General features: G+C 33.2%; 2 protein-coding genes across 2 annotated transcripts in view; both read right to left on the bottom strand.

Moving 5' to 3' along the window:
• Positions 1-8,924: 8,924 nt before the first annotated feature.
• Positions 8,925-26,906, bottom strand: part of LOC113403710 (uncharacterized) — a 134,864-nt gene continuing 116,882 nt past the window's right edge. The window contains exon 2 of the mRNA XM_064218594.1: positions 8,925-8,934. The gene's annotated coding sequence lies outside the window, so the exon portion shown is untranslated. The remainder of the gene's footprint in view (positions 8,935-26,906) is intronic.
• Positions 13,982-25,101, bottom strand: LOC113403713 (kynurenine/alpha-aminoadipate aminotransferase, mitochondrial). Its single transcript, XM_026644293.2, has 7 exons — positions 24,841-25,101; positions 21,795-21,963; positions 20,212-20,398; positions 19,780-20,040; positions 16,752-16,931; positions 14,677-14,874; positions 13,982-14,258 (listed from the first exon to the last, which is right to left on the bottom strand). Exons 1-7 carry the CDS (start codon positions 25,094-25,096, stop codon positions 14,049-14,051), a joined length of 1,461 nt encoding a protein of 486 aa, XP_026500078.1. The 5' UTR covers positions 25,097-25,101; the 3' UTR covers positions 13,982-14,048.

Genomic DNA, 26,906 nt, shown 5'->3' with positions numbered 1-26,906 from the left:
TTTACTATTAGGCCAGTCAATGAAGCCCGTGAAGGTCAAGTAATTAGTATCATTATGATTTTTTGATCACATCAAACCACATGGTTTCGGACGTTAAAATAATGACAAATTAAAATTTTCAACACTCTGGGGTGAACGCTAGGAGGTAGAGAGGGTGAAAAGCGTTTTTGCTTATAACTTTGTGAAAAACATTGTTAGATGGGTGAAAATTGGACAGAAGGTGTAAATAATTATAACTTACCTTGTATTAAAATTTCAACCTTTTTTGTTTAGTGCAAAATTACTTATTATCGAAAAAGAATGTTTTCGATGCATTTTTTGCGTGTTTGTCACTCCCAATACCAACAATAGTCCGCAGACGATCCGCTCCGCAGAGGTGCTAATGCGTTACAAGGGGCGACAATTACACGCTTAGTATGAGAACATGTGTACAGGGGGTAAAATAAAATATTTAATTTATTCTCTTTCGTTTTTAAAAATATATACAATATATTTACATGTTGTGAGCCCTTGGTACTGTACAACCGTGGGCCAATGAAGAGAATTATTCGCTTGAGGATCGGCTTATATACATATTATAAATAAGTAAACAATTCCTCAGCGGGATCCATTAGTATTAATCTAATAAAGAAAAGCTGTTAATAACAAATAATCCTCGTTCTACAGTACATGTATTTAATAGTAAAGTCCCGCTCGACCGTGCAAATGCTAGGAAGATTAAATTGGTTCTGCACACTGTCGAGGTTCGTATAAAGTGGAAATGGATGCTGGCTGCTTACACAAGCACAGTCTGTTGGAACTGTTAGCTTAGAACACGTCTGAGTTGAGACAAGTATAAAGTAGCGTAACGTCAATTGTATCGAGACAATTGATTAAACCTCTCGAATTATAAACAAAGCATTTAAATTGTTTAACAAATAATCGCAGTTAAAATAATCGCTTGTAACTTACCATATGTAAATGAACTCAACCGGGTTTTGATTTTTAGAAAAAAAAATAACATAAACAAACGAAATTACAACTCTGTGTTTCATTCATGTTAATTTATATTACATAAACGATTCAACGATCGTTCCAAAATATTTTACTTTAAAAATAGGTATGCGGGCGAATGAGCTAAAAAGTTAACCTTTACTTACATAGCCAACCTTCGGAACTAAGATGTCATGTTGTGTTACACTAGTACACTCAGCCTTCAAAACGGAACACCAGAATTCCAAGTATTGCTGTTTGGCGCTAAAATATTATGCGTTGAGTGGGAGGCACCTACCCAGACAGGATTACAAAGAACCCTAGCACAAAATAAAAAATAAATAATAACACACAAAATATGAACACCATGTATATATAAATTCGTTCCATATTCTCTACGCGCATCAAACCGTGAAATGTCTCACTCATAATCTATGACCATTAGCCATTAATGCACAAAACCATTACATCCTACCAATCCCTTCATTACATCATAATGTTACAAGCCAATAAAGACCTTAGGATTACATAATAAACATTAAATTCTTTAATACATTTTTCATGTAAAAAATTATACTGAATATTTGTTATAATCCCCATAGAAATGGTTATTAAAGGAATATAACAGCGTGAGGTCGAGGTGGCTATTTAGGAGATTACGCGGAATCATATGTAAGCCTATTGAAAATGTGTAATGATATTATTAATGCTGGCAACATTATTGAATACGGAATGAAATTTTATTTTTTAATAGTATAATGAAAGAGACTGACTGTCGTTTTTCGCTTTTTGAAATCGGGACGGGCAGCTATAAAATATTTTCGATGGAATCCTATTTCGATGGAATTATGCACTGTAGACTGCTGTAGTATCTCTGTTACAGAGAGTCGTGCGGCGAAGATGTTTATTGAAATGGTTCAAATGGTTCATCGATAAATTCTTATCGTCTCAGTAATTAACAACATGGACTGGGAGTCTCTCGACATTAATTTGTCGTATCTGAACACTACCAGTTTCCCGGATTCGCTTATTATAAACGGATACATCGGGAAGCCGGTGAAGAGGAAACCGATGCGAATAATCTTGCATTGGTTAGGTATGTATTAAGCCTATTTGCGAAACATTCAAAGAGCGAATTTAAGTTTTGTTCGAATACGAATTTCCACCAGCGTCCTTTGTGGTCATTTTATTTCGGTTGTTTTGAAATAAGTTCCTAGTTGTTATCCATTTTTGGAGAGCTAAGAAAACGGTTATGTTTTTAAACAAGTTTAATAACGTTTTTTTTTTGTTTTTTAAAGTTTTTTTCTGGAAAAAATATATATATATATATATTGAAATAATATCTTTTTCCGTCTCGCTTTATTAAATTTGGACCGATAATTATTGTTTTAATATTGAAAAATAACCAGTGTTTATTCGTTTTTATAAATCAGAAGAAAGAAATAGATTTTAATTGATACTTTTTTTAAATAAATTTTTGAAGTTGCATGTTTGACTTATTTGGAAAAAATCTAAAAAACGTTATAACTCAAAAATGGTTCACTTTTGCATCATGCATATGGGGGTTAAAATTATCGCAAATAATCACCCCTACCACCTCCTAACGAATATACTACGGAATACTTCGAATTACCAATAACCATGTATGTATAATGTATATTTAATACATTTAAGCAGTTCAAACAATCTTCAACAAAACTTAATTACTACCATTTTTTTAAAATGCAAGTTACATAACAATACCAATTTAATAAAATCCGTTTATAAAACATTTATTATAATTTTTTTATATTTTTTTCAAGGATTTTTATCTTTTTACAAATACTTTTACTTTGAGCAATATAAAAAGAAAATTAACTGGCATCCTCTTTAAATTAAAGCCCGATGAGTCGAGGCAACGCATTTGAGGAAATAATAAAGAAAATGCATTCAGCGTCCTATGTTATTCTGTTAAAGTTTATGTCACAAGCGACAGCGGGCCACTCGACATCCGCGCTTTTGATTGATTTTACGCAGGACACTGAGCGTTTGCTCCACGCGATTATTGTTTAGCTCAGTACCTATGCGTCGTAGTTTAATTGTTGAAAACATTTTTCAATGAAACGAAAACATATTAATGTACCGTTATAAAATAGGAAAGCACAAAAATAAATAGCGTAGAATCTTATAAAGATACTTTTAATTAGCAGCTTACGAGTACTTATATCCTGTCGGTAATTTGTGGCTTTTTGTGGTCGTGTTAAGGTCACCATACGTATCCAAAGGGCTGGATTACTTTTTTGGTGTGGTGGTTTGTTTATAAATGTTAACCCTAGGTCTAAACGATAGTTGTTATTCGATTTTCATGATAAGTAACGTTCTATTGAAGTTGGGTAATTATATAAGTAAATGCTTTAGTTCTGCATATTACAATGATTCTTTTGTTATGTCGGATTGCCGTTCTATCTTGATGTAGCCGATACAACGGTGTTATTAGGAAAAACATTGGATTATAAACTTCAGCGGAGTCCTCATTTTTCATCCCTGATAGGAAAACTCAGCTCCGCAGCCTACGCGGTTAGAATAATTAGACAGCTAACTAATATTGGTACCGCTCGTCTGGTGTTTATTAGTTATTTTAATGGTATTATGTCAAATATAGGTATATTACTTGGGGGTAATGCTACAGATACAGACACACATTGGACTATGATACTAAGCAAATAAAGAAAGGAAGAGATTGATCTTTGAAATTGGCTTCCGTGGCTTAATATATACACCTATGGACTTAGAACCACATGAGCTTGATTGGCTCCGCCTCCGCTCCCGCCTCGTCCTCCGCCGCCTCCCATGCTGCACAGCACGCACCAGCACAATGAACGAGTGTCGTTAATCGCATTAAGTTCCCATTTCCCGCTGTTCTCTCTATTTCATTTCGCTCGCAATTAGACGAGTAACGAACTTCTATACTTTACTTTCGACGTTGTAAACTACATTTGATTCTGCTTTCATTGTCTGTTGTTTTTTTAGTCTTTATCTTTATACCCGTCGTGGCGTCACATGATATATTAGAAGCCTTGCTTGAAATTGATATATGTTATACATTAATAAATGTAAGTAGCTAAGTGGTTACTTTGTTATATTTTTTCATGTTGTGAGTAGTTAAAGTTTTAAAGAGTGAGCTACTCGAAGTGGCCACTACCGTAAATACATTGTTACCAAAGACAAGCTTTCCTGTACACCGTCAATGCGTCGCTAACCTATATTATATTACTAGTGATAAATTTTACATAGGAACTGTAATCAACAAACAAACTTACTTTCATATTTTTAAATATTATTCAATATTATCATAGCAACTCGGCCACCTGATGGTGAACCCCACTACTTGATATTGGCAGAGTGAGAAGTGTTAACCATCCCATACAACATAAAATCTTCACCAATCGTAAGTTTCAACAACAAGATAGGCGAATGGCAAATGGGCTACCGACCTTGTAAATACACTGGCTTACTCATCCTTCAAGCCGAAATGCAACAATACAAATGATTGCTGTTTGGCAGTGGAATATATGATGAGAGGATGGTACCTAGCCTGGTTGAAAGTGAATGGTTTAGTCGACTCCTTCTTCAACGCACAGCGGACTGTTTCAAAACCAAATTCCATTTTTACATATAAGCTTACATCATATTTAAGAGAAACTAAGCGTAACCACGAATCTAAAATCCTCTTAGCTATAAGTACGTACTCGAGGCGGCGTATTTGTATCACAAAACGTATTAATCTTCGGATTATTTCTCAAGAACCAGAAACATGTTTTCAAACAATTCAATGGAAAACATAGATTTGCGCAAACATACAAAAAATCGTCAAACTTAACACCTTGTAATGACCGAAACCCATATTACTTAAACAGTGGAAAAAGTATTTATGGAATGAATTTGATCCTTATTTATACGACAATAGAAGCGATATAACTGTGACCCATTTTAAATGTTAAAGTTGTCTTTCGCTTTGACGGTTCTGTACAATAGTTTTATTTGTCGCAAATTAACAACATTTTAATGCGGTTATTGTAATACAACCTGAACTTTATCTTCGGGTGATAGAACTTAATTTTGAATGATTGATGAATAATGAATAATAGTTTTAAGGTGCTCACTGATGTTTAGGATTGCGCAAAGATTCGAGTTACAATGGCTCTCGAAAGTGATATATTATTTGCCATAAGATTAGCCGAAGGAGGCGGCGACTTGTAAAAAGTGTGTTTTGGTTAATCTGTAAGCTTTCAATTGTCTGATTCTACACCTATATTTCCTATTGATTTAGTGTAAGGTTCTTTTTTTAAATTAAAAGCTTTTGTCAAGGTAACAACGTGAATCTTTAAAGATAAGTTCAAATCCAGCAAAACTAAATTTTCATATCCGTAATTGGTATTTATACTCTTTCTCGCTATCGGTAGAAAACATTGGGAAACCTGTGCATGTAGAGTTTTACACTGCGAATGGGTAAATGGGACACTTGATGGGAAGTGATCACCACTGCCCATAGACTTTGCCGCCGTAACAAATTTTAATTGTAAGGAATGGTTAAAAGTTATTTAATGGATAAAAGTTCCTTAGTTCCTAGGAACTAAGATTGTATGTCCCTTGTGCCTAGTTATACTGCTTCACTCGTCCTTCAGACCATGTCAAAATAGTCTCCCAATATATTAAAAATAAAGCTGTCCCGAGTGATGTATCTGGGTCATACCGTTCCCTTTGGATCCTCTGATCTGGCTATTATAATGTTTTTAAGTATATATATTTGGTCTTATCTATGAAATAGAGAGAGCAATTCCATTTACACACTCTATGGTCCTGCGCGGTTGACTTGATAAGGGCCACCGTAATCATCGCAATAATAAGTTTATGGTGTAATAAAGTAACTACTGGACTTATTGGTAAAGATTTCAGATACGCCTGTAATAAAGATTATAAAGCATTCTAACCTTATATATTTTGAATAGAGGCAAGCAACAAACAAATGTAAACAATAAAGTTAATAGAAAAGATACATTCAAAGATAAATTTCCTTGTTGATTTTCTTATAATGAAACGATAATCTACTGAAAGTAAAAAAGGAATCAAGCTATATTTATATAAATAAGGAACTGCCTGTGAACGTTGGCTGCACATTGCACTTGCAGCAAAGTAGCATTGAACTACGCAAGTTTGTTCTGATTATTTTGTAAAGGGTATTTTAATTAATTCTGTAATTTTTACTTATTAAAATATTCATTGTCGTGCTTCTTTGGATGGATTGTGTGAAAGACGATCTGGTTTTAAAGAATGTTACTTGTGAGATGACGTCCGACAGAGAAGTATGGAAGAAGAAGACATGCTGCGCCGACCCCAAGTAAAATTGGGATAAGGGCAGGAGGATGGTGATGATGATGCTTACTAAGTAATGTATTCGCTCATAATACAATAATATAATAATGATGTGGAATATCTTATTATTTATTATTTTATTATAGGTTTGAGATCAAATCAAATCAAAATATACTTTATTCAAGTAGGCTTTTACAAGCACTTTTGAATCGTCATTTAATAAACTATTTAAAGTAAAGCTACCATCGAATCGGATTGTAGTTTTTACCGAGAAGAACCGGCAAGAAACTCAGTAGTATGTATGTATGTTATGTCTCCTGCCTGGAAGTCAACAAGCATTATATCCACGCTTTTTTATCATCAATATCTTATGATATTATTGTTGATGTGCCTTAGATAAATAAATTTACCCAAATTAAGAATAACTCAATCGTGCTTTTCAGGTTTGAACTCGCGATCTTCAGTACATTGTTAGGTGTTTAATCCCTGTGCTATGTCGGCTATTACATATAGTATAATATAAGTTGTATAAAGTATGACATAAACAAAACTAACGGGATTGCAGGTAAATTAAAGCGAAATTAAGCGACAAACATCGCAATCTCAAAACAAAACTAATTCCGACGAAGCATTCGCGAAATCGCTTACGAATAATCGCTTGCCAATTAAGCGCGCTTATTTCCTTAATTCTGAGCGATTGCCCGCTTAAAAACCCTCCATTCCGACACACGATCGCTCACGTGAATTTCAACTTTAATTCTCTCTTCATAGAGTTCTAAATCATAATTTGTCCGTCTCACAAGATATGCTGATTTTGCCGTCAGTATCTTTTAAAGAGTTTTAAGTCTTATCATTTGAGATTAGAGTGCATATTGGCATGAAACAAGTGATGAGTACAGCTAAATGGGAAATTGTGAGCTAACTCGACGACGTCGGAATAAAACAACTCTTTGCGCTAATAATGAGAAAGTAGGCACAGTGTAATGAAAGTGCAGAGGCCACAATGTAGAATAATAACTATTTGTCGTATATATATTTATATTCTCAATAATATTTACTGAGAGAAATCGAAGTTATTAAAGAGTACTGGTACGATCTCGGCTAATTTTTAAGCTATTTAGTAATTTGTAATGTATGATGTAGTTGTACCTGACAATTGCTATGAATGCCCTACAATAATATAATTTCGATTGTTTTGACATAAGCTGGTAACATAGTATAGTCTATTCCTATCAAATTAGGAATAAAGGCAAACAAAGCTTAAACTTATGTACTAGTAGGTATATACTACTAATAGATCTTGATTTAATATATCTTTATTAATAATACAACACGATTCTACTTAACTACTGATATCCTCTTTAATTTTACTTCTGAAGTTCCGTTAACAGTTTCGTCGACGTTCAATTGTTCTACTTCTTATAAAATAACCATTTCTAACCAACACAGTAATTCTAATAAAAACATTGTTATTCATAGTTATTAATCGTTAATATTATAAGTTGATGTAATATTATAAGTTGATATTATTTTTAAATAAGTATGTAGGTAAAGATACAACTTTAAAGATTTTAAAATATATATCGGCAAGAACGACATACATATATATAATTTGTTGCTATCTGTATACGGCTACTCTGTATCGGTAGCGGAGCAGAATCAAACGGCAAACGCTAACTAAGCGCTTATTGAGGATGTACCCTAGCCGTGTCTGCGAGAACTGGCTCCTTAGCATAATATTGAGATGCATTGTTTTTTATTATCGATAACTTCAATATATAATTGTCAAGCATATTGTGTTAGCGCTGGTAATTCGTTGTTGTCCCTCATTACGACTGCAATCAGTATATTTATTTATTGAGTAAGGCTTACCGACTATAGTACGAGTACATACACAAACTTCATAACAAAAATAATATTAAACAATTTATCTTTTGTATATCACCCCAACATAACGGCGAGCACAATATTTTATTAGTATGTAGACATTTTAAGGATTAAATATATAAAGGTAATTTATTTAATTAATTTGTAAGATTAAAAGTAAATTAATTTATTTTGTCTTTTATGAATGTAAAATGGTTGCTAATTAGTTAATCGTGCCAAACAGCGTTCAACATACAGTTCAATCTTAGATTTTATGCGAGTCAAAGGTTGGCGGACAAGAAAATGGGCCACCTGATGGTATGCGGTCACCACCGTCCATAGACAATCGCGCCCCATGAATATCAAACATTCTTCAAATCGCCAATGCGCCACCAACCTTGGTAACTAAGATGTTATGTGCCTGTTACACAGGCTCAGTCACCCTTCAAGCGGGAACACAACAATACTGAGTAAGTACTACTCTTTGGCGGTAGAATATATGATGAGTGGGTGGTACCTACCCAGACGGGCTTATACAAAGCCCTACCACCAAATAAACACACCACATTTATTCAATATTTCTTTGACGCTATGATAATGATACCGTGTGAAAGAGATAGGTATACTGAGACTATCATCAGACGATCCCCAAAATGATCCGATAAACAGGTAGGTTCGTTCGTTATAGATATATTAATTAATTGCTTAAAAATATAAACACTATCAAAACAAAAGTAAATTTAACTTCATTATATGTGTAAGCATATAAATTGTTTATAATAAACTCACTATCGAATTTGTCTTCGTTTGTTTTATTTTAATGAAAATATGAAATAACTATAAATAAAAGTTACCAATAATACAAATTAAAAAATATGATAATTAAATGTAATTCTTTGTAAGTTTTGTAGCACCCTTTTTAATTTACCAAAAAATGGTCAAAGGTTAAGTTACAGGTCACATATTTTAGTAAAGGCAGTTTGTCTGGAATCCTTTATTAGGTGTACAAATTCCTCTGAAATTAACGCGGAATATTTTTATTTCCTATCGGCCAATCTCGAACAGGAGTATAACGAAGAGAAAATACAAAGTTTATGAGGTGCAAATGAGAAATATAGTCGAATGTTCAAACTAGATTTTTGCATACATCACATGAACACAACGGTAACGGTTTTTGTTTAATTTTGTCGGATCTTGTCTTCGCCTTTGGGTGCGATGAGAGTCAAATTTCAAGGTTAAATTTTAGTGTATTTTTCTGGTGACACGCTTTTTTTATAAAATATATATACCGAAGGCAAATAGTGCTCATCGTAGCTTCATAATAGATCTTCTACGGTGATAGAGGGCTACTGTTCTCAGCCATAAATTGCTCATTCAGGTGTCACAAGGCTCAAACTTAGGAGCAACATTTTTCAATATCTTCGTAAACGATATTATTTCAGTTCATCAGCACTCGAACGTAATCTATATGCTGATAATATCAAAATAGTTATAATCATACTCTAAGAACAAATAAATAAGTAAATAAATTGTTACCACCGCCCATCGTCATTGGCATGATAAATAATATTAATTGTTAATATACTTTATTGTACACCAAAAACAAAAGTACAGAAATCTTAGGATTAAACACAAAAAAATAATTAAACAATTATTTTATGTGTTATAGAACTATGTGGACGGCACTTATGGATAATTAGCCATCTCTTCCAGACAACACAATATGCTTAATTGTCAATATAGAGCTTAAAATAGGCTCTTATAAGCTATTTTTGTTTGTCATTTTACAAGAAATTAAATTGAGAGCTGCCACCCTTTTTCAATATCATAAGCAAAAGTCAACGAATATTAACTGCAAGCTATCGTCTGTTATCCATATAATATTGTGCGGAAAAATATCCTTTATTTATTTAGATTTATTTATTTCAGATCTTGGATGGAAATCAACAAACGCTAACTCCACTTTATTTTAATTTCTATTTTGCACAATCCTTTAGCGAGTCATAGGGTTTATTACATAACTTAACATATGTTAAGAAAACTTACATTTTAATTGATTAATTGGCAAAGCAAAAAGTATTTGAGGAATTTAACTACAGAAGGTTACCAGACTTAACTTACCCAGATTGGAGGAAATAGTTTTTTTAATATTGAATGCCATTAAAGTATAGTATTAATATCTTTTATCTATTATCCACCCGAATATTATAAAGTTGAATAATTTGTATGCACTAATCTCAAAAACTGCGTAATTGGCTACGGATCTGAATTAATATTTGTGAGTGGATGACTCCAGAACACACATCTATCATTACAATTTTATGCTATATGTCAGATTTTTAGTGATATTATATGATACTTAGATACATGTATAAGAAGTAAACATGGACTGTTATTAAAATTTATTAACTCAAGTAGCTATTTATTGGAGGATAGATTATTATGTATATTTTTAAAATCATTTTCTCAGCTTTAAATTACTAATTGCAATGGCGTATATGGTTTACACTCCACTAAGAGTAGCATATACTTGCCAACTAATACGTACTTACTAGTAACTTAATAAAAATAATTTAAGTATAAGTATATAATAAAATTTAATGAGCGATAATTATACTGCACTCGCTTCTATGCCTACAGAGCAAAGAAAGATATACAATTTATTAGGAAGCACCGCAGAAAGACAATAAGAGATATACTGCAATAAAATAATGAAATAAATTAAACAATTGACTTAACCTACACCTTACAAGTACTAGAACCAAATATAAATCCCAGTACAAAAAAATAATAACAGTTAAATAAACACAGATCATCATCCTCCTCTCCTTATCCCACTTTTATTTATGGTCGGCGCAGCATGTCTTCTTCTTCCATACTTCTCTGTCTGATGTCATATCGCAAGTAACATTATTTCCAGCCATATCGTCTTTCACACAATCCATCCATCGTTTTTGTACTTAAAATAAATCACATTTAACAAGTTCAAATTAGTGTCTGCAATATTAGCATGCAAATAACTAAACCAGTATAAGTCCGCCGTCGGCTGACATATAAATATATAATATAACATAACAACTAGCTCAGTGGTAGCGCTTTGTGCGCGTCTGGGTAGGTACCACCCACTCATCAAATATTCTACCGCCAAGCAACAATACTTGGTACTGTTGTGTTCCAGTTGGAAGGGTGAGTAAACCAGTGCATCCACAGGCACAAGGGACATAACATCTTAGTTCGTAAGATTTGTGGCTCTTTTGTGATATGAGGAATGATTAATATTTCTTTAATTAATATTAACTTCACGACCTAAAAAAAAGGACGATATTTTTATAAGTATTAAATATGTATATATAAATATTGACAGCAAGCAAAACAAGTCCATGAAAGGACCGGTTGTGGTATTGAACAGAAAAATTGATATATTTTACAAGCCAGCGCTGGGATTGTGACGCCATCTAGTACTCAGTAGCAGTAGCGTACCAGCAATACCTTGAAGCAACTGTATCATATTATGTATGATATTGTTTTTTTCTTTATTTAAAGAGTTTATTCGTTAAAATGAATATGCCACTCAATAAAGTAATTAAAGTTAAGTTAGTTAGTAGTACTTATATAATTACATTATCCTATCATTAAGCTTTTTCTGTATTGGGTTCAACTAAATGCTATTTAAGTATCCCACACATGATTTTAATTGCGATTTAAACGACATATTTTGTGTATAGTCCTCTTTCCGAGCACACTCCATTATAATATGGAAGGCATCTTCTACCACGTTGCAAGACCATTCAGGGAATTAATTTTTCTCATTAAGAATGCGAACTTATTCAATGGAATATGTCTAGAACGAAGACCCATCATAATAGTTAAGTTTGATCTCTCAAGCCGTCTGTTATCAATCCAAGATGATTTAGGGGGTTGAGGCTGGATCGTTTTATACCAAACTAGCTGTTACCCGCGGCTTTGCCCGCGTAGAATATGAATATATTTACAAATTAACTTAAAATGTTACGTTAATGTAAGACCTCTTTGTATACCACATTGGTGTGTATTTCAGCCCTTAGGGTAGAATATCCAGAAACGCTTAAATGCGAATCAACTCATTTTTAATCGGTAGCCCAAGAATAAAATTTCGACTTTCTAACTTCAAAATGTCAGACTTCCAGACTAACCTGAATACGAAATGTTAACACCTATTTTTCCCTTTAGGCTTAAAATATCAAGAAACGCTTAAATACGTATCTACTCATTTTTAATCAGTAGCTCAAAAATAAAGTTTCATGCTTCTAACTTCAAAAATGCCGGTCTTCCAGACTATATACGAATCCTATATACGAAATGTCAAACTCTATTGTAGCGTGAAGGCGTGAAAGCGAGACAGACAGACAGACAGAGTTACTTTCGCATTTATAATATAAAAAAATAATATTAGTATGGAAGTATGGTTTGTTATTTCAATCGCTAGAGAGCTCCGATAATAACCGCGTCCGATCGCTGCTAAATTCAAAGTGCTACAGGGAGAACCGCGGCCTCCGACGTGCCTATAGCCCGCTCCCGCCGCCCCGACCGGCCGGTACCACCGCAAACGCTACGTTCCGCAATTTTTAAATCTGTAATATCTTCGAAAATATTCATTTAAATCATATGCTGTAAAGGGCCATATAGATCAATATTAAATCAACAATGTGTTTAAGGTATTTCATTGGATAAGGTTTAATGTTATATTGCTTAAAATCGCTTCGAAAATAAGCCATTATTTCTCGTAAAAAGTAAACGATAAAAAAATGTTTATTGTTGGTTATCTTTAAGAGATAGACATATACCATCGTGGACTTTTTTGTAGACATTTTTGAGGTGTACAATTCTGTAGTACATTATTTTGATCTATTTAGTAGGGTTCAGTCAGCGTTTACAATGTAAGCGCAAAAATGTATAAATTTACGACATCACATTAGAAACTTTTAAAATTATCAGTGTTACTTAACTATATTGTCTATGTATTATATACAAAAACCTTCCTCTCGAATCACTCTATCTATTAAAAAAACCCGTATCAAAATCCGTTGCGTAGTTTTAAAGATTTAAGCGTACAAAGGGACATAGGGACAGAGTATTAGTTTTGTATTTTTTTATATTTATTTTATTTAAAATAAAAAATAATTTTGTTTAAAATCTAAATTTACAATAAATATAATATAATAATCGTACTCAACAGGAAGATAATCATTAAACCTAACTATAATTAATATAATGTGTAATAAATGCTTGTACCTAACAATTATTATTTCCGAAACCACAAACTAGTATGACACATTATGACAATTACTTAAAAAATATTTGTTACTATCAGCTATCTGTCATTAATTTTAGTGTTTCAATGCGCTCGCAAGGCGCTTTATCATTTTAGGAATACAAAATAAATTCTCTCAATTATATAAAAAACGGCATTCTTGTTGAAAACTGAAATTAAATAATCTTGATTAAACAGTGATATCTCTAATTTGATGTCTGGCTGACACCGTTTTCGAGCGCCAGTTGTGTCCTCTTGATATCAGCTTTTTATCATGACGTACTGTCTCACTAATAATATAAAATGAATTTCTCTTTATCTTTTAGAAAAATCACGACTTTAATATCAAATATTTATAATGATTTTTCCCACACATTAAGTATTCACAAACGATAAATCATTAACATGACGTGTGTCAGCATAATTATCTCTTATAAATAACTTTTGGCTAAATTTCTAATATCATCAAAACATAATAAATATTTTAAAATTATTATCAGTGTCAATTTTAATTATAACACAAAAAAATTAAGGAGCTCCTGTTTATTTGTTGAGCAGCTACCGCCATCTATCTTTCAGTAGCTAACCTTTTTGGTTGTTTGACAAGTTTTTGCTCCTCTCGGATTATGTCCGCTAGGTAGCGTATTGCGGTTTCCATGTTATTCACATTTATTTTACTAAAAGCTAATCTGATATACTGGCAGGTGGCGCCGCTGTCGTAAAGAAAAGCTTGTCCGGGTATTAATATCAAGCCTCGTTGGAATGCGACGTGAAATACCTGTAATAACAATAACAAAAAATTAAATTCAATTTTCGTTTGTCGCGCCGATAGACGACATGAAGGAGCACGGTACAGGCGCAAATGTTTATATATTTGGTTATAATAGAGAGTTTTAAGCCTTTTAAATTATTTTATTTTGATGCATTTAGGATACCCTTGTTTATTAGATGCATTCGGTTCGAGTCCACCTTCATTTGATCGGAAAATAAACATTAAACATTAAAAATAAAACGAAAGTACCTGTGTACATATTATGATTATTGAATATATTTTACTTTAAGTAATTGTGTAATGAAGATTTATATAAATAATAATTTATGCTATAAATGGAAGATTATCTGTTAGACCGTTGACGTTTGAGTTACTTAATTATAGATTTTCCACGATGTATCAATTATTATATTGATGAACTCACCATATTATAAACGTCCTCTACGCCGCGCACACGCACCCAGTGGAACAACCCGGCATTGGGCTCAGACCAGTCTGCGAGGCCCTCGATACCGCGCAGAGCAGCACTCAGGGCGTTACGTCGTAGCTCGTAGAAGGATCGCGTAGAGAGCAGATGAGAGGCGAGAGCGCTACGATTGGAGAATAATTGTAGGAGAATTGTCTGAAAATAAACGGTTTTTATTTCATTAGATTGTGATTGATGACAAACAAAGTAAACTTTGTTGCATTCCACTTGATATTAAAAGAGCAACCTACTATAAAACTGTAATAAGAAAAAATCGTTGTATTATGTTTCTTATTATAGAACGACGTAAGCTTTCATTTGCGATCAAGCGAACGATAAAATCTGTCAATAAAACAACTTTTAATAATTATTTGTACAAAATATTTTAAAATAAAAGATCTATATTATAGTCAATCTATATTGTAATCTATCAGGAGTGTGGGCCGGTCACGTTTGGAATTGATGAAATCAAATAAGGAAAAGATCGATTTCATATCTTATCATGATAAATGTAATAATAATAAATTCATACTTCCTTCTTAAAACAAAGGATAACATAAATCTTTTGATTTATTCATTATTCATTTCTTCTCCAGAAGCATTCTTTGGACAGTGTCTAACCAAAACCTTAAAAAGTCGCCCAAAATAATCGATTAGTACTGTTATACGCGACAAGCAATATCATTTGTACATTTATCTTAGGCTTTCAGAGATGATGGCAAAGGTTCTGAAGAGCAATGATAGAACCATGGTCGATAGCTGTCCTCGCGTGTGATTCACAAAGAGTCGGCGGACGAGCGTCGAGGGGAAATACCGATCTCCGAATCTCTCGGATATCGAGTATTTTCTATATATATTATGTAATAGATATAATAGTAGTTTCATTTTTATATTTATGTATGTATTATAAGTATTTTATAGTAATCTTACTATCTATGATTATAGCTTGTTGATATTTAATTTTTCGAATGCTTAATTTCAACCAATCCGATGTCGCGGTTTTTCTTTTACTAAGCCCAGTGACGTCATCAGATATAATTAATTACAAACAACGAAACGATAAGAAATCGCTTCGAGATTAGAAAGTATTAGTTACAAGGTCACATGCGTTTCACGATAAAATAATAATTAAATTATTTTTTAATTATATGCAAATACTTTAATCAAGAATAATCCTCAGAATCACTACAGCACTATTGTTGCCCGTATTTCTAGAACAAGCTTAAAACTATATTTATATATTATAAATGCTTAAAATTTAAGTACAAAATAACTATTAATAATTTCTTCATAACGAACATTCAACTACTAAACTAGAACGATTCCAATCTAGAAATTAAGCGCTCAAGATAACAAATGTTTTATTCACAAGAAGTAGTTTCATTCGTTTTCGTTTATAACTTAAAACGCACAGCGAATGTCCATTATCGCACATGTAATTTTAATCACTTAAGAACATCGTACGATTATGACAATTTTTAAACAATAATACTGATTACGCGACCTTCTTGACGGAATAACAAAAGCTAATGATAGCCGGACCAGTTTATGGTCAGGGACTATTATATTTACTAATTCAACTTATCTGAAGTATAATGACCCCATCAGGCTGAGCGCTGGTTTTATTTTATATCAAGAAACTGAGCCAGTGACTCGCTCTCCTGGTAGAAAGGGGTCCCGTTATATTATACCTATATTATGTATTGACGTTTTCACCATCACGATCCTCTCCACGATGAAGCCTAACCTAACCTGCCATGGTTAAGCGTTCTTCAACAAATAATTATATGCATATATCTCATTCCTATATTTAAATTTAATTTAAACTGCGGTTAACATTCAAAGGAGTTGATGTTCTACGGTACTATTTAGCAGCGAGCTACAACAATGTATTGAATCCATAACTAAGGTAGAACCTGCGGACTACCATTAGCAATACACAGCCGTCCTGTATCTCATTATGACTTACTTTCCATAACTGATTAAAATTGTCGAATACAAATGTGAGGTCAGAAGTCAGAAAGAGTAATTACCTGAGCCAGGGTACACGAGTGGAGCAGCTCCGCTTGGGCGTGGAGTTCAGCGCGGTGCATCAGCGCGGTGGGCGCGGTGAGCCAGCCGGCCCGCAGCCCCGAACTGATCACCTTCGACACGGAGTCCAGACGGATCACTCGGCCGCAAACGTCCAAGGATAAAAACGACGGGATCGAGGCCTGGAGACAATGCGATTTATATAATTTTAATAAATAACATTGATAAGGAAATGTTATCTTACATTTTCTAATTATTATTAGCTTTAATGTGAAAAAACAATTTAGATTTAGATAAAGCGATTATTTTATCCAAGATTACGTGTATACTAACTACTATTACGAGTAGAATACAAAACGTGGAGTCGGTATTCGTTTATATTTTACATTGTGAATAATTAATAAATATGTATTTTATTAAAAATAAAAAACGGTAAAATGAAATGTAATTTTATCGGGTACTCGAGGTATAATCCCCGCAGGTTCCTTGTCGACTGTTCACTGAACTTTACAAAATTTGGCCTTTTGTTCGTACTATGAATATTTTTGACCTTAATGGCTTGGACAATATCATCACAAGGAGGTATACAATAATTTAAGCCGGAAATATAAATAGGTTATATTGATATTAGCATGTTAACACAGTACACATAATAAAGCCTGCGCGACACTTTAATCGCCAACAATGTACTCAACTCCATTTATTGAATTTTTATTAGTAGATTAAGAGACAAAAATTGTGCGTTTAAATAGAACTTTCACGGGTTCTGGTGTTAATACAATATAGTCAAGTAAATAATGCTGGTTGTTGTTAAAACCTATATTGTACATCAGACAATAAATCATGAATCATTAATTTGCTTATAAGTTATTTAACGGATTATTATTATTGGAACGCGGAAGAAACATTTTATCTAAGCGTATAAATTGTTTATCGTTTATTGACATCTGCTTCCGCGGTCTTAATCATATTAATATCTGTATCTGTACTTACAGTTCCATAAACATTGATGTTGTAAGGTAACGTGTCCAACTGCGCAATAAATATCGTAACAAAAAGTACAAGAATCTCTGTATTATCTTCAAATTGATAAAATATATTTATTTGAACCAAACTCATCTGGTAGGGTTAACTCTTTCTTTATGATGTTATAAGGAGAATTAGTGTGACTTTCTGAACGTCATGCGTCAAGCTGTCACACGTCTTTTAAATTCATTCAATTTTTGGCGGGAAGAAGCGCGTTATACGGTCAGGCGTATCATTGTTAAACTGTTTTTGTAATAATATTAGCAAATCAGAAATTGATTAAAGTATTTTGTTATTAATTAATTATTATTTTATATTAATTTAATAAATTTATTAAAAGTAAATTTGTTTTGTTAATAATATAGATAAGGTACCACAGAAGCACTAGCACATACCCAATACGCCACCGACTGTGGGTCTGAGATGTTTTCTCTTGGGGCTGTAATCGCTAGCTAACTCACCCCACAACCGAAAAACAAAAATACTGAGTATTGCTGTTTTGCGGTAGAATATATTATGAGTGGGTGGTACCTACCTAGACGAGCTTGCACTAAGGCCTACCACTAATTAATTCGACTCTAATTATTCTGTATAAAAAAATGTTACAGGCTACTTTTTAAAGTAGTCGTTGCTTAATCATCCAGGATATCCGAGTAGTTACCATCTTCAGCATAGAAGCAGATTAAAAGTGATATCAAAAGGCAAAGATCACACTTACATACTGTAGAAAGTTTTTAAATAAAGTAAATAAGGCACACTAGTGGGATATTGTGCTTTTAGTAGAATTTCTATTATATTGTAATCTTTTCGATGTTACATTTTTAAGTTAGCAGATCATTTTAACAAGACACTCAAGATTATGAACAAATTGTAACTTTCGAGATATTTTTAATTCCTAGAGAGTGTGGCACATTTCTAAGGAGATTTGACATGTTCAATTAAATAAAATATTTGATGGTGTCAATGCTTGATAAATATGAAAAATAAGGATAATTGACTTTGGAATTACAATATACACTCAGAAAAGCATATATAATATAAAAAAGTAATGCAAAATAAATGTTATTATTTTATATTTTCATTTTAAAGCAAAAAAAATACTCCGCCCATTAACTAATGAATAAAGTTAAGACACACAAATCTTTAAATATCAGATTAAGAACGTTCACGTCATAGAAGGCACGTATAAAACGTTTTCATATTCGATAAGGAAACTCATTTACAATTACCATATCCGAAGCGATTATTGACTTAGATTCTTCATTGCATGGATTAAGATAAATCCAGAAAGCGTATTTTTTAAACAAATCCGTTCTAGATATAATATTTTACCGTTCAATTAATTTCGTAATAAATAATTCTCAAAATGTGTTATGAAGTTTCTTTAGTTTATCATATATATTATATTTGTTATTCAAAATACACTCAGCGTAAATGCAACATGATTCTTGCAGGATAAATTAGAAGATTTACTTTTATATTAAGTAATTGATTAAGAATACAAAATGTTTACAACTGATTCAAGTATCTGAACTGAACAAGAATTATTAGTTACAAAACATTCAAAATCATTGTTTTTATTTCGCAAAGTTGTAGTCGTGTTGTTGCCATTACTATTAATAGCATTAAGGTTGCATAAAATTGAAGTATCCGGGGATAAAACTTCGAACTCCGGGGCCTGAGGCCTCATAACCTAGCCAGATTCTTTGGTGATAGGGCTTTGTGCAAACCCGTTTGGGTAGGTACCACCCACATTATATTCTACCACCAAACAGCAATACTTAGTATTGTTGCGTTTCGGTTTGAGGTTTGAGTGAGCCAGTGTTACTAGAGGTATAAGGGCCGTAACATCGTAGTTACCAAGGTTTGTACAAATGTCAATGGGCAGCGTGGGCCACTTAACCTTAGGTGGCCCATTCGCCAGTCGGCCTAACTACATAAAAAATACCACAAGGCCAAAGATGTGGTGACACAACAAGAAATGTGAGTAATCCATTGGCTTACCTTATTATAGTTAAGGAACATGTAAGGGTCGTCTTCCACTAACAAGAAGTCATATTTACAGGCAAGCTCGTATATCTGTCGTCGTCGCTCCACGCTTATGACGGTGCCAGTGGGATTGTTGCCAGTCGGTATGAAGTACAAGAGACGTGGCATCTTGAGACCACGCGCTAACCTCTCTTTCAGAACGGAGTCCAATGTTTCTGCTATTAAACCGTTTTCGTCTTCTGGTATTCCGATTATCTCCGGTTGATACGGCTTCAACTATAACAATTATTAAGTAAGTTGCATGTTGTACTATTAATTCACTTTTTTTAAATCATCAATTTACTGATTGGTGCAAATTGACATTAATTAGAAAACAAAGTGCTTCCAACCAAAGAAAATTCAGCATTTTGGTAGAGTGACATACGAATAACAGATTATACAACTTACAGCACTATGAATTCCAGTATATGTGAATTCGGTGGTAATGATGGGATCACCTGGGTCCATCAGCATCTCAACGCACTGATAGATTCCATGCTGAGCGCCGTTAGTGACTATCACGTCGCGGGAAAGAGGAGGGGGGCGATGTAAGTCTTGCTGGAATTGCCTCAGCTCCTTCAGCAGGGATGGCAAGCTATCGGAAGAACTTGTAAAATGAGATATATGAGCTATATATATATTTTAGGAATTCATAATGAAACCATTGATCAATGATTACAGAAAATCACGACCAATTCGACATCACGTCAGTTCAAAGTTCTTTATATTTTGTTTCGTACTGTGGTTGGAATAGGCTATGCATGCATTTCGTTACGGTAGCATGCGAAAACGATCCCGTGGCGCCACCGAAAAGACGGAGACGGTACCACTAGTTTTTTAGTGGGTATTCCGGTATACCGGGCGCACTTGGCGTCTTGGCATTGGCGAGTTTCACATACCTCCCAATTTCCACGTGGGGGAAACGCGTAACGAGTTTTTCCAGTGATATAAACAAGGCTATACACACATTATATGGTAGTCTCCTCATTTCTTATCCTTACACATTTTGTTTTTGTTTTACACAAAAAAAATTAACCATATTATTCAACGTTGCCATATCTACACATTATCAAAAATAATATATTTACATTAATTTACTATGTAATTAAAGAGCAATTAATATTTTAAAAAAAATCGTAAGTTCACCTAATTTGAAGGCGTCGACATCATTTGACAATAAATTTATTCTTTACTATTTATTGGGCTATGTTGATAGCATTCGTACGTATTGTGATGATTCAATTATTACTCAAATATTTTCTCATACAATCGTTCAGAAAAACTCAGAGCATAGCCACAGCTCGCTAGATAATAATCTATATATATAAATACCTATCTTCTAGTTCCAACTCTAATAGTTTACAAACAAATCCATATTTTATATTATTCAAAAAATAAACATAACTTTTTTTATATCCGCATTCATTTCAGTCCACCACCTTCTTTGGGTCACCGGTCCACGTGGCTGGATGGTGTTCTAAGTCTTACGCTGAATTTGGTGAATATTAGTCTCCACTCTACCACTAGTCTGGTCTAACAGTCGTCGTTACCTCGTCATATGTGGCCACCCTGTTACTATGTGTATATACTATTTATTATACAAAGTTCCTACTCTAACATAGGCTTCTGGTGTACTAAAAACGGAATTTAAACAGAGATGATTTTACTACAATTTACTCACATTTATATTCGTAACGTAGCAACGCAGTCTTAGAACTACAAGTTGTAAAATGAGATATATGAGCGTGCCTCGGATCACATCTGTGCAAATACAACTTAAAGTTGCCGATCTTCATCTATTGGTGGTATTCTGATTCCATCGGAATATGAGAGTCATAAAACAGAGAAAATGTCTTAGACACACCTCTTTCTACATGACTTATGACTTTTTTTATATTTCATATATATTTTTTATAGTCTTTGTGTAGATAGCAAAGATATATACTATACTTATGAATTTGATATATTGATATAGCTATTTAAACCTTTACCCCTGAGATGGGAGGTACTGTAGGGCGGTTGCCAGCTCCTTCTCTTCCAGCACCAAGCTCTCACCGCTCCTGGTGGACATTTCGAGGCGCGTGAATGGGAAGATAGCTTCGTTGGGCATGCCTTCAGCTAGTGACATCATTTCCTTGCTCACATTATAAGAAAGGGTCGCTGTAAGAAATAAAAGGTTTAATAAAAGCATGATTTATATAATATACTGAGGAAATATTCCTATTGGTCGAAAGCTGAAAAGATAACACACAAGGGATGTGACCATGTTTTAAATATGTTGCAAAAACTTGAATTTCGCTTTCTAAGAATTATTTTTATTTTGTAATTTAAATGATAATTGAAAAGAAAACACGACCCCAACCGGTCAATGAACTCATATTACGAGAGCTAGCTGCCTTGCCTAACGTGTTAAGGCTAAAATTGTATTTTATACTTATTATTTAGAATCAAGAGAAAATGATCTTGATTTTACATTAATACTGTGTAGAGTTTCTTTTGCCTTTATTCTCAGGTCCGAAAATTTTATTTACGAATCTAAATGCTTTTAGCTAAACTCTTTTATATTAAATAAAAAATTTGGCTTTCATTTTGTAAGATAATAAAAACAATACAAGTATTTTTTATTTAATTATACAACATAAGAATAAAGTTAATACGTTGGGAAAAAAATATGAAAGATGTGGGACGCTTTATTTTAATTAAAGTAAACCAATGAGTACTTAACGAGTAAAATAAATGAAAACAGAGTTTAATTAATAATACAATAGTATCGACATATGAAAACAGTTTGCGCGTCGGCGGCGGTGAGACGTGGTAGCATTTGAGAGCGTCCAATAGACGTTTCACAGACAAAATACTCAGGTGATACTTTATTAATTAAAGCTAAAGTGCAAAGCAATAATAACAATAGAGTAAATATTCTTTCAGATATATTAAGAAAGTGCATTTATAGTCAAATGTTTTAAGGTTAGGTTTGGTTAGGTATGACTTCCATGTGTTACTATTATTAAATCAACTATTATACACGAAAGCCTTGCACTTCAAACGCGAGTCAAGGTGACTGCTAACTCTTAAGCTCTTGGTGTATGAAATTTTGCATGAATGAGAGTGGGAGGGAGACGAGGTCACCCGATAACGGGTCAATTACTGAATGATAAAGTATTCCTAGAAACACAAATTCATTTGAAAATTATGATATTATGTAATATTTTATTTATATATATGTTTTCCGTAAAACTCATTATATCGGAATTAAAATTGTTTTTAATGCTATAAAAAATTGTATAAAAAAACAATGTATTTAAATAATCATTCTTCTTCCAATTCACACTTGAATGTTAATCATTAGTTAGAAAGTCATAAAACCTTTACAAATTAACAATATTAGAAGCTTTAATATCATTAGCACAAACAAAGACTCTGGAAATATTCATTTTTGGGTGATGGGTGGGTCTCTACACGCCGGCCGGAACTGAAGAGATTGGTACTTGCGGGCGCGTCTATTCCTACAACGATATGTTTATTATTCCGTTCAAATTGAAACTGCTATTATAAGCCTAAAATCAGCCACCAGTTCGAAAAGAAACACCTCAGACTTAAGAAGAAGTGACCAAGAATAATTGTTAGGTTGGGTTAGTTAACACACGTCACGATATTTTCATTCACATATAAATAATTAATATAAAAAATAAATAAAATTCCTCTTAATACTCGAAGCAAGTTTCTATAAAGTAAAAGTTCTTATCACAATAAAGAAATATGTTTTTAATAACATTAATACCACAATCACGTTGTTTCATTATAGTTATCAGAAGAGGCTTCGTATCGCATATAATAACAGTTACAGGTTTTTTAAAGTAATTTAATAGCTGTAATACTTTGATATAATATTAATAAATATTAATTTATTGTTTTACGTAATAAAATAAATAAATATCGTTAGTGGAAAGGAAGAAAATCTTAAGCGTCAAAATGGCACGTTTGGAAAATTAGGTTAAAAGTTTTTACTTTTTCTTAATTTCCATCGATGATAAATATAGAGTATCTATACACGCCCTAATGTTTAATTAATATTAATCAAACTATACTTTAGTTGGTAGGCTCATATATCAAATAAAAATTCAGTATTTTGATTATCACTTTAAAATAATATAAAGTGCGCAGAATATTAAGTATAATTATAGCAATCCGACCGGATCCGGAGATCAGACTTGACTCCGTTTATTTTGGACGTATGGAAGGAACCCTGCCAACCTTCTGACTCCGGAATGCTACTATAATGGGAACATCTTAACAATAAAAATCGAAGACATTTTGTTTCGCGAGATCTACTAACTTACGAATAAAAATATTATTCTTTCTTTCAAACGGCTCTACAAAAACGAAACAAATACAAGTTCGACAACAGTGCAGTTGACAACGGTTCGTATTGTAGATTCCAACTATATGAACTTTTTGCGCTCCTATGTTAAAATATCGCTACAGCAGTGCGATTATGAATATTAACAGCAATTATGAACGAACAATGCAAATACTAGTTTATTAGATTATTGTCCAAAATCGTCGGTAAAGACGTTTTCTTTCGCTCATGTAAGCACCTGAAGCTTATAATATTCGAACATGTCTTCTACCAATCGTCGTGTGCGGAAAATTAAAGCCTACGTGAAGTGGCGCCCTATGGCAATAAATAAACTGATATCACACATATTTAAAAAATGATAGTAGAGTACAAAAAATAACAAAAAACGTCAAATATACACCCTTAACATTATCAAGTGGGCTAAATAATAAATATTTTTAAAGCTGAGATAGCAAAGTGGACTGAATACGTGAAGGTCCAAGCCCGAGCGAGCACCACTGAATTAGAATATGCTTAATTTGTAAGAAAACCTACATGGGTCGGACGAAAATGTACCTTCACTTGTGTAAAACCCACCTACATTAAAATAGCATTATGTAATCCTCAAAACTTTTCATTTACAGGGTGTAACTTTTAAATTTTTATCATATTATGATGTTATTCTATGGAGTACTTACTTATTTGTCTCGTCAACGCCGGTTCCCTCTTCATAGCCCTCTTGCTGATAAATCTGTTGTAATCTTTCTCGTCCAAGGTGCGATATTTCTCCTTTAACTCCAGCATGTGGCTCGGCTGGTCATCATAGAACTTAAATATATCATCCGCGTTTTGTGAGTACTGGCGACTTTTCAAAACTGAGTATAAAGGGCGCGGATCGAGAATTTTTTTAAACACTTCAACGTTCATCTTTGATAATTTTCCCGTCACTATCATTGTTATAAAATGAATAAAACCCCGTAGTCTTAATAATATAGATTTCCCATGCAATATAAAAAAATGAAAGTAAAAAATAAATATATTCGGTAAAAATTAGTTTCCAAAACGTATTTCAGTTGGCCGTCCGTCCGTTATCAAACTGTAAGTCATAATGTCACAAATGTTCTAAAAACAGCCAATTGATAAAATATACTTTTTTAATACAGTTGTTGCGTGTTTGTTGCTAATTTAATGATAGCACTTGATAATTATTGTTTGTTGAACCCGTTTCGAACAATCGCTAAATATTATCTTATATCAGGTGAGTAACACAGGTTATCAGAAGCTCATCTACGCTACTGCTGCTTTGGCCACCTCTTTCCCAACGTGGTAGGGGCGGAGTCACCATGCCGTTACCTATGCGTAGGTGTGGTGAGCTCGAAGGTGTATGGTGCGTATGGTGGTTTGAGTTGACGCTATCACCGCTCAAAACCAGGCGCTTCTGTGGAGACCACAGGGTGATACGTGGTAACTGTATGGTGTCTTGGTCTGGAGCGACGCTTCTGGCGAGCAATCCCCCCTGGAAGTTCCAAGTGCATAATGTTCTCGGGATAGTGTATTAGAGCTCTAGCCCATTGATCGAGTTCTGATTCGCAGCTGATAGGAGGACCTGGGTTACCTGGGTCATCAGTAAACCTGGCGATAGTGAAGGCGATTCGCCCCGATTTTTAAGCTACCCAATAATTATACCCGTTCCAATATAACATTCAATCAAATAATTAAAAAAGCGTGTGTATATAGAGATAATTTATTTATGAAGTGGTTAAAAGATCCAGGAAATAAAATTTTAAAACTTAAATATAATAAATCAAGAAATCATGCTAATAATATAATTCAAAAATTCAAAAATAAACAAATAAGAGCAAAAATCATCAAAAACAATAAAGACCCAAAAATGTTATGGAATATTCTTAACGAAATTACCGGTAGGATAATAAATTCTTTGGATAATATTATAATCGATGCACTTGATAATCCAATTACTACTGTTAAAGATATAGCTAATAGGATTGCATGTATATTTTGTGAGAATGTCAGAAATATCATATCAAATTGTAAAAACTCCGTTACTAGATAAATCTACATATGTCTTGCCTGCAAATGTATCAATACGATTTCAAAAAGCAACACCTGATTCAATTTTTAATATAATAAACAATATAAGATGCGATAAGGCACCCGGTATAGATAGCATAAGAGCATCGGATTTAAAGGCCATCGGAAACAAGATTTCACCAGTCATAGCAAAACTCATAAACACTACTGTAAAAACAGGAAAATACCCAGTGGAACTGAAAACAGGTATAGTTAGACCTATACATAAAAAAGGAAGCCGAAAAGAATATGAAAATTACCGACCCATAACTTTTCTGCCAACTGTAAATAAAATCGTCGAAAAATACATAGGTAACCAAATTTCCAAGTTCTACACAGACAATAATATAATAAACAATACACAATATGGATTTCAGTCTCAAAAAAGTACATCACAACTCTTGTCTAAATTCACCAATAGTATCAATAAATATTTAAATGACAAAAAACATGTGCTAATTGTCTTTATCGATTATAGTGGGGCGTTCGATACATTACGACATGATAAACTTATAGAGAAATTAGATAACTGTGGGATAAGAGGGCCCATGAAAAAATGGTGCGAAAATTACCTAAAAAATAGATCGTATCAAGTTAAAATTGGTAACGAATACAGTGACAAAATTCAATTTCAGAAGGCACGGCGCAAGGCTCAGTACTGGGACCGCTACAC

Source organism: Vanessa tameamea, chromosome 23 (genome assembly GCF_037043105.1).
Source record: "Vanessa tameamea isolate UH-Manoa-2023 chromosome 23, ilVanTame1 primary haplotype, whole genome shotgun sequence".
NCBI lineage: Eukaryota > Metazoa > Arthropoda > Insecta > Lepidoptera > Nymphalidae > Vanessa > Vanessa tameamea.
The sequence above is the reverse complement of the archived record's forward strand: the minus strand, read 5'-3'. Positions and strand labels throughout refer to the sequence as shown.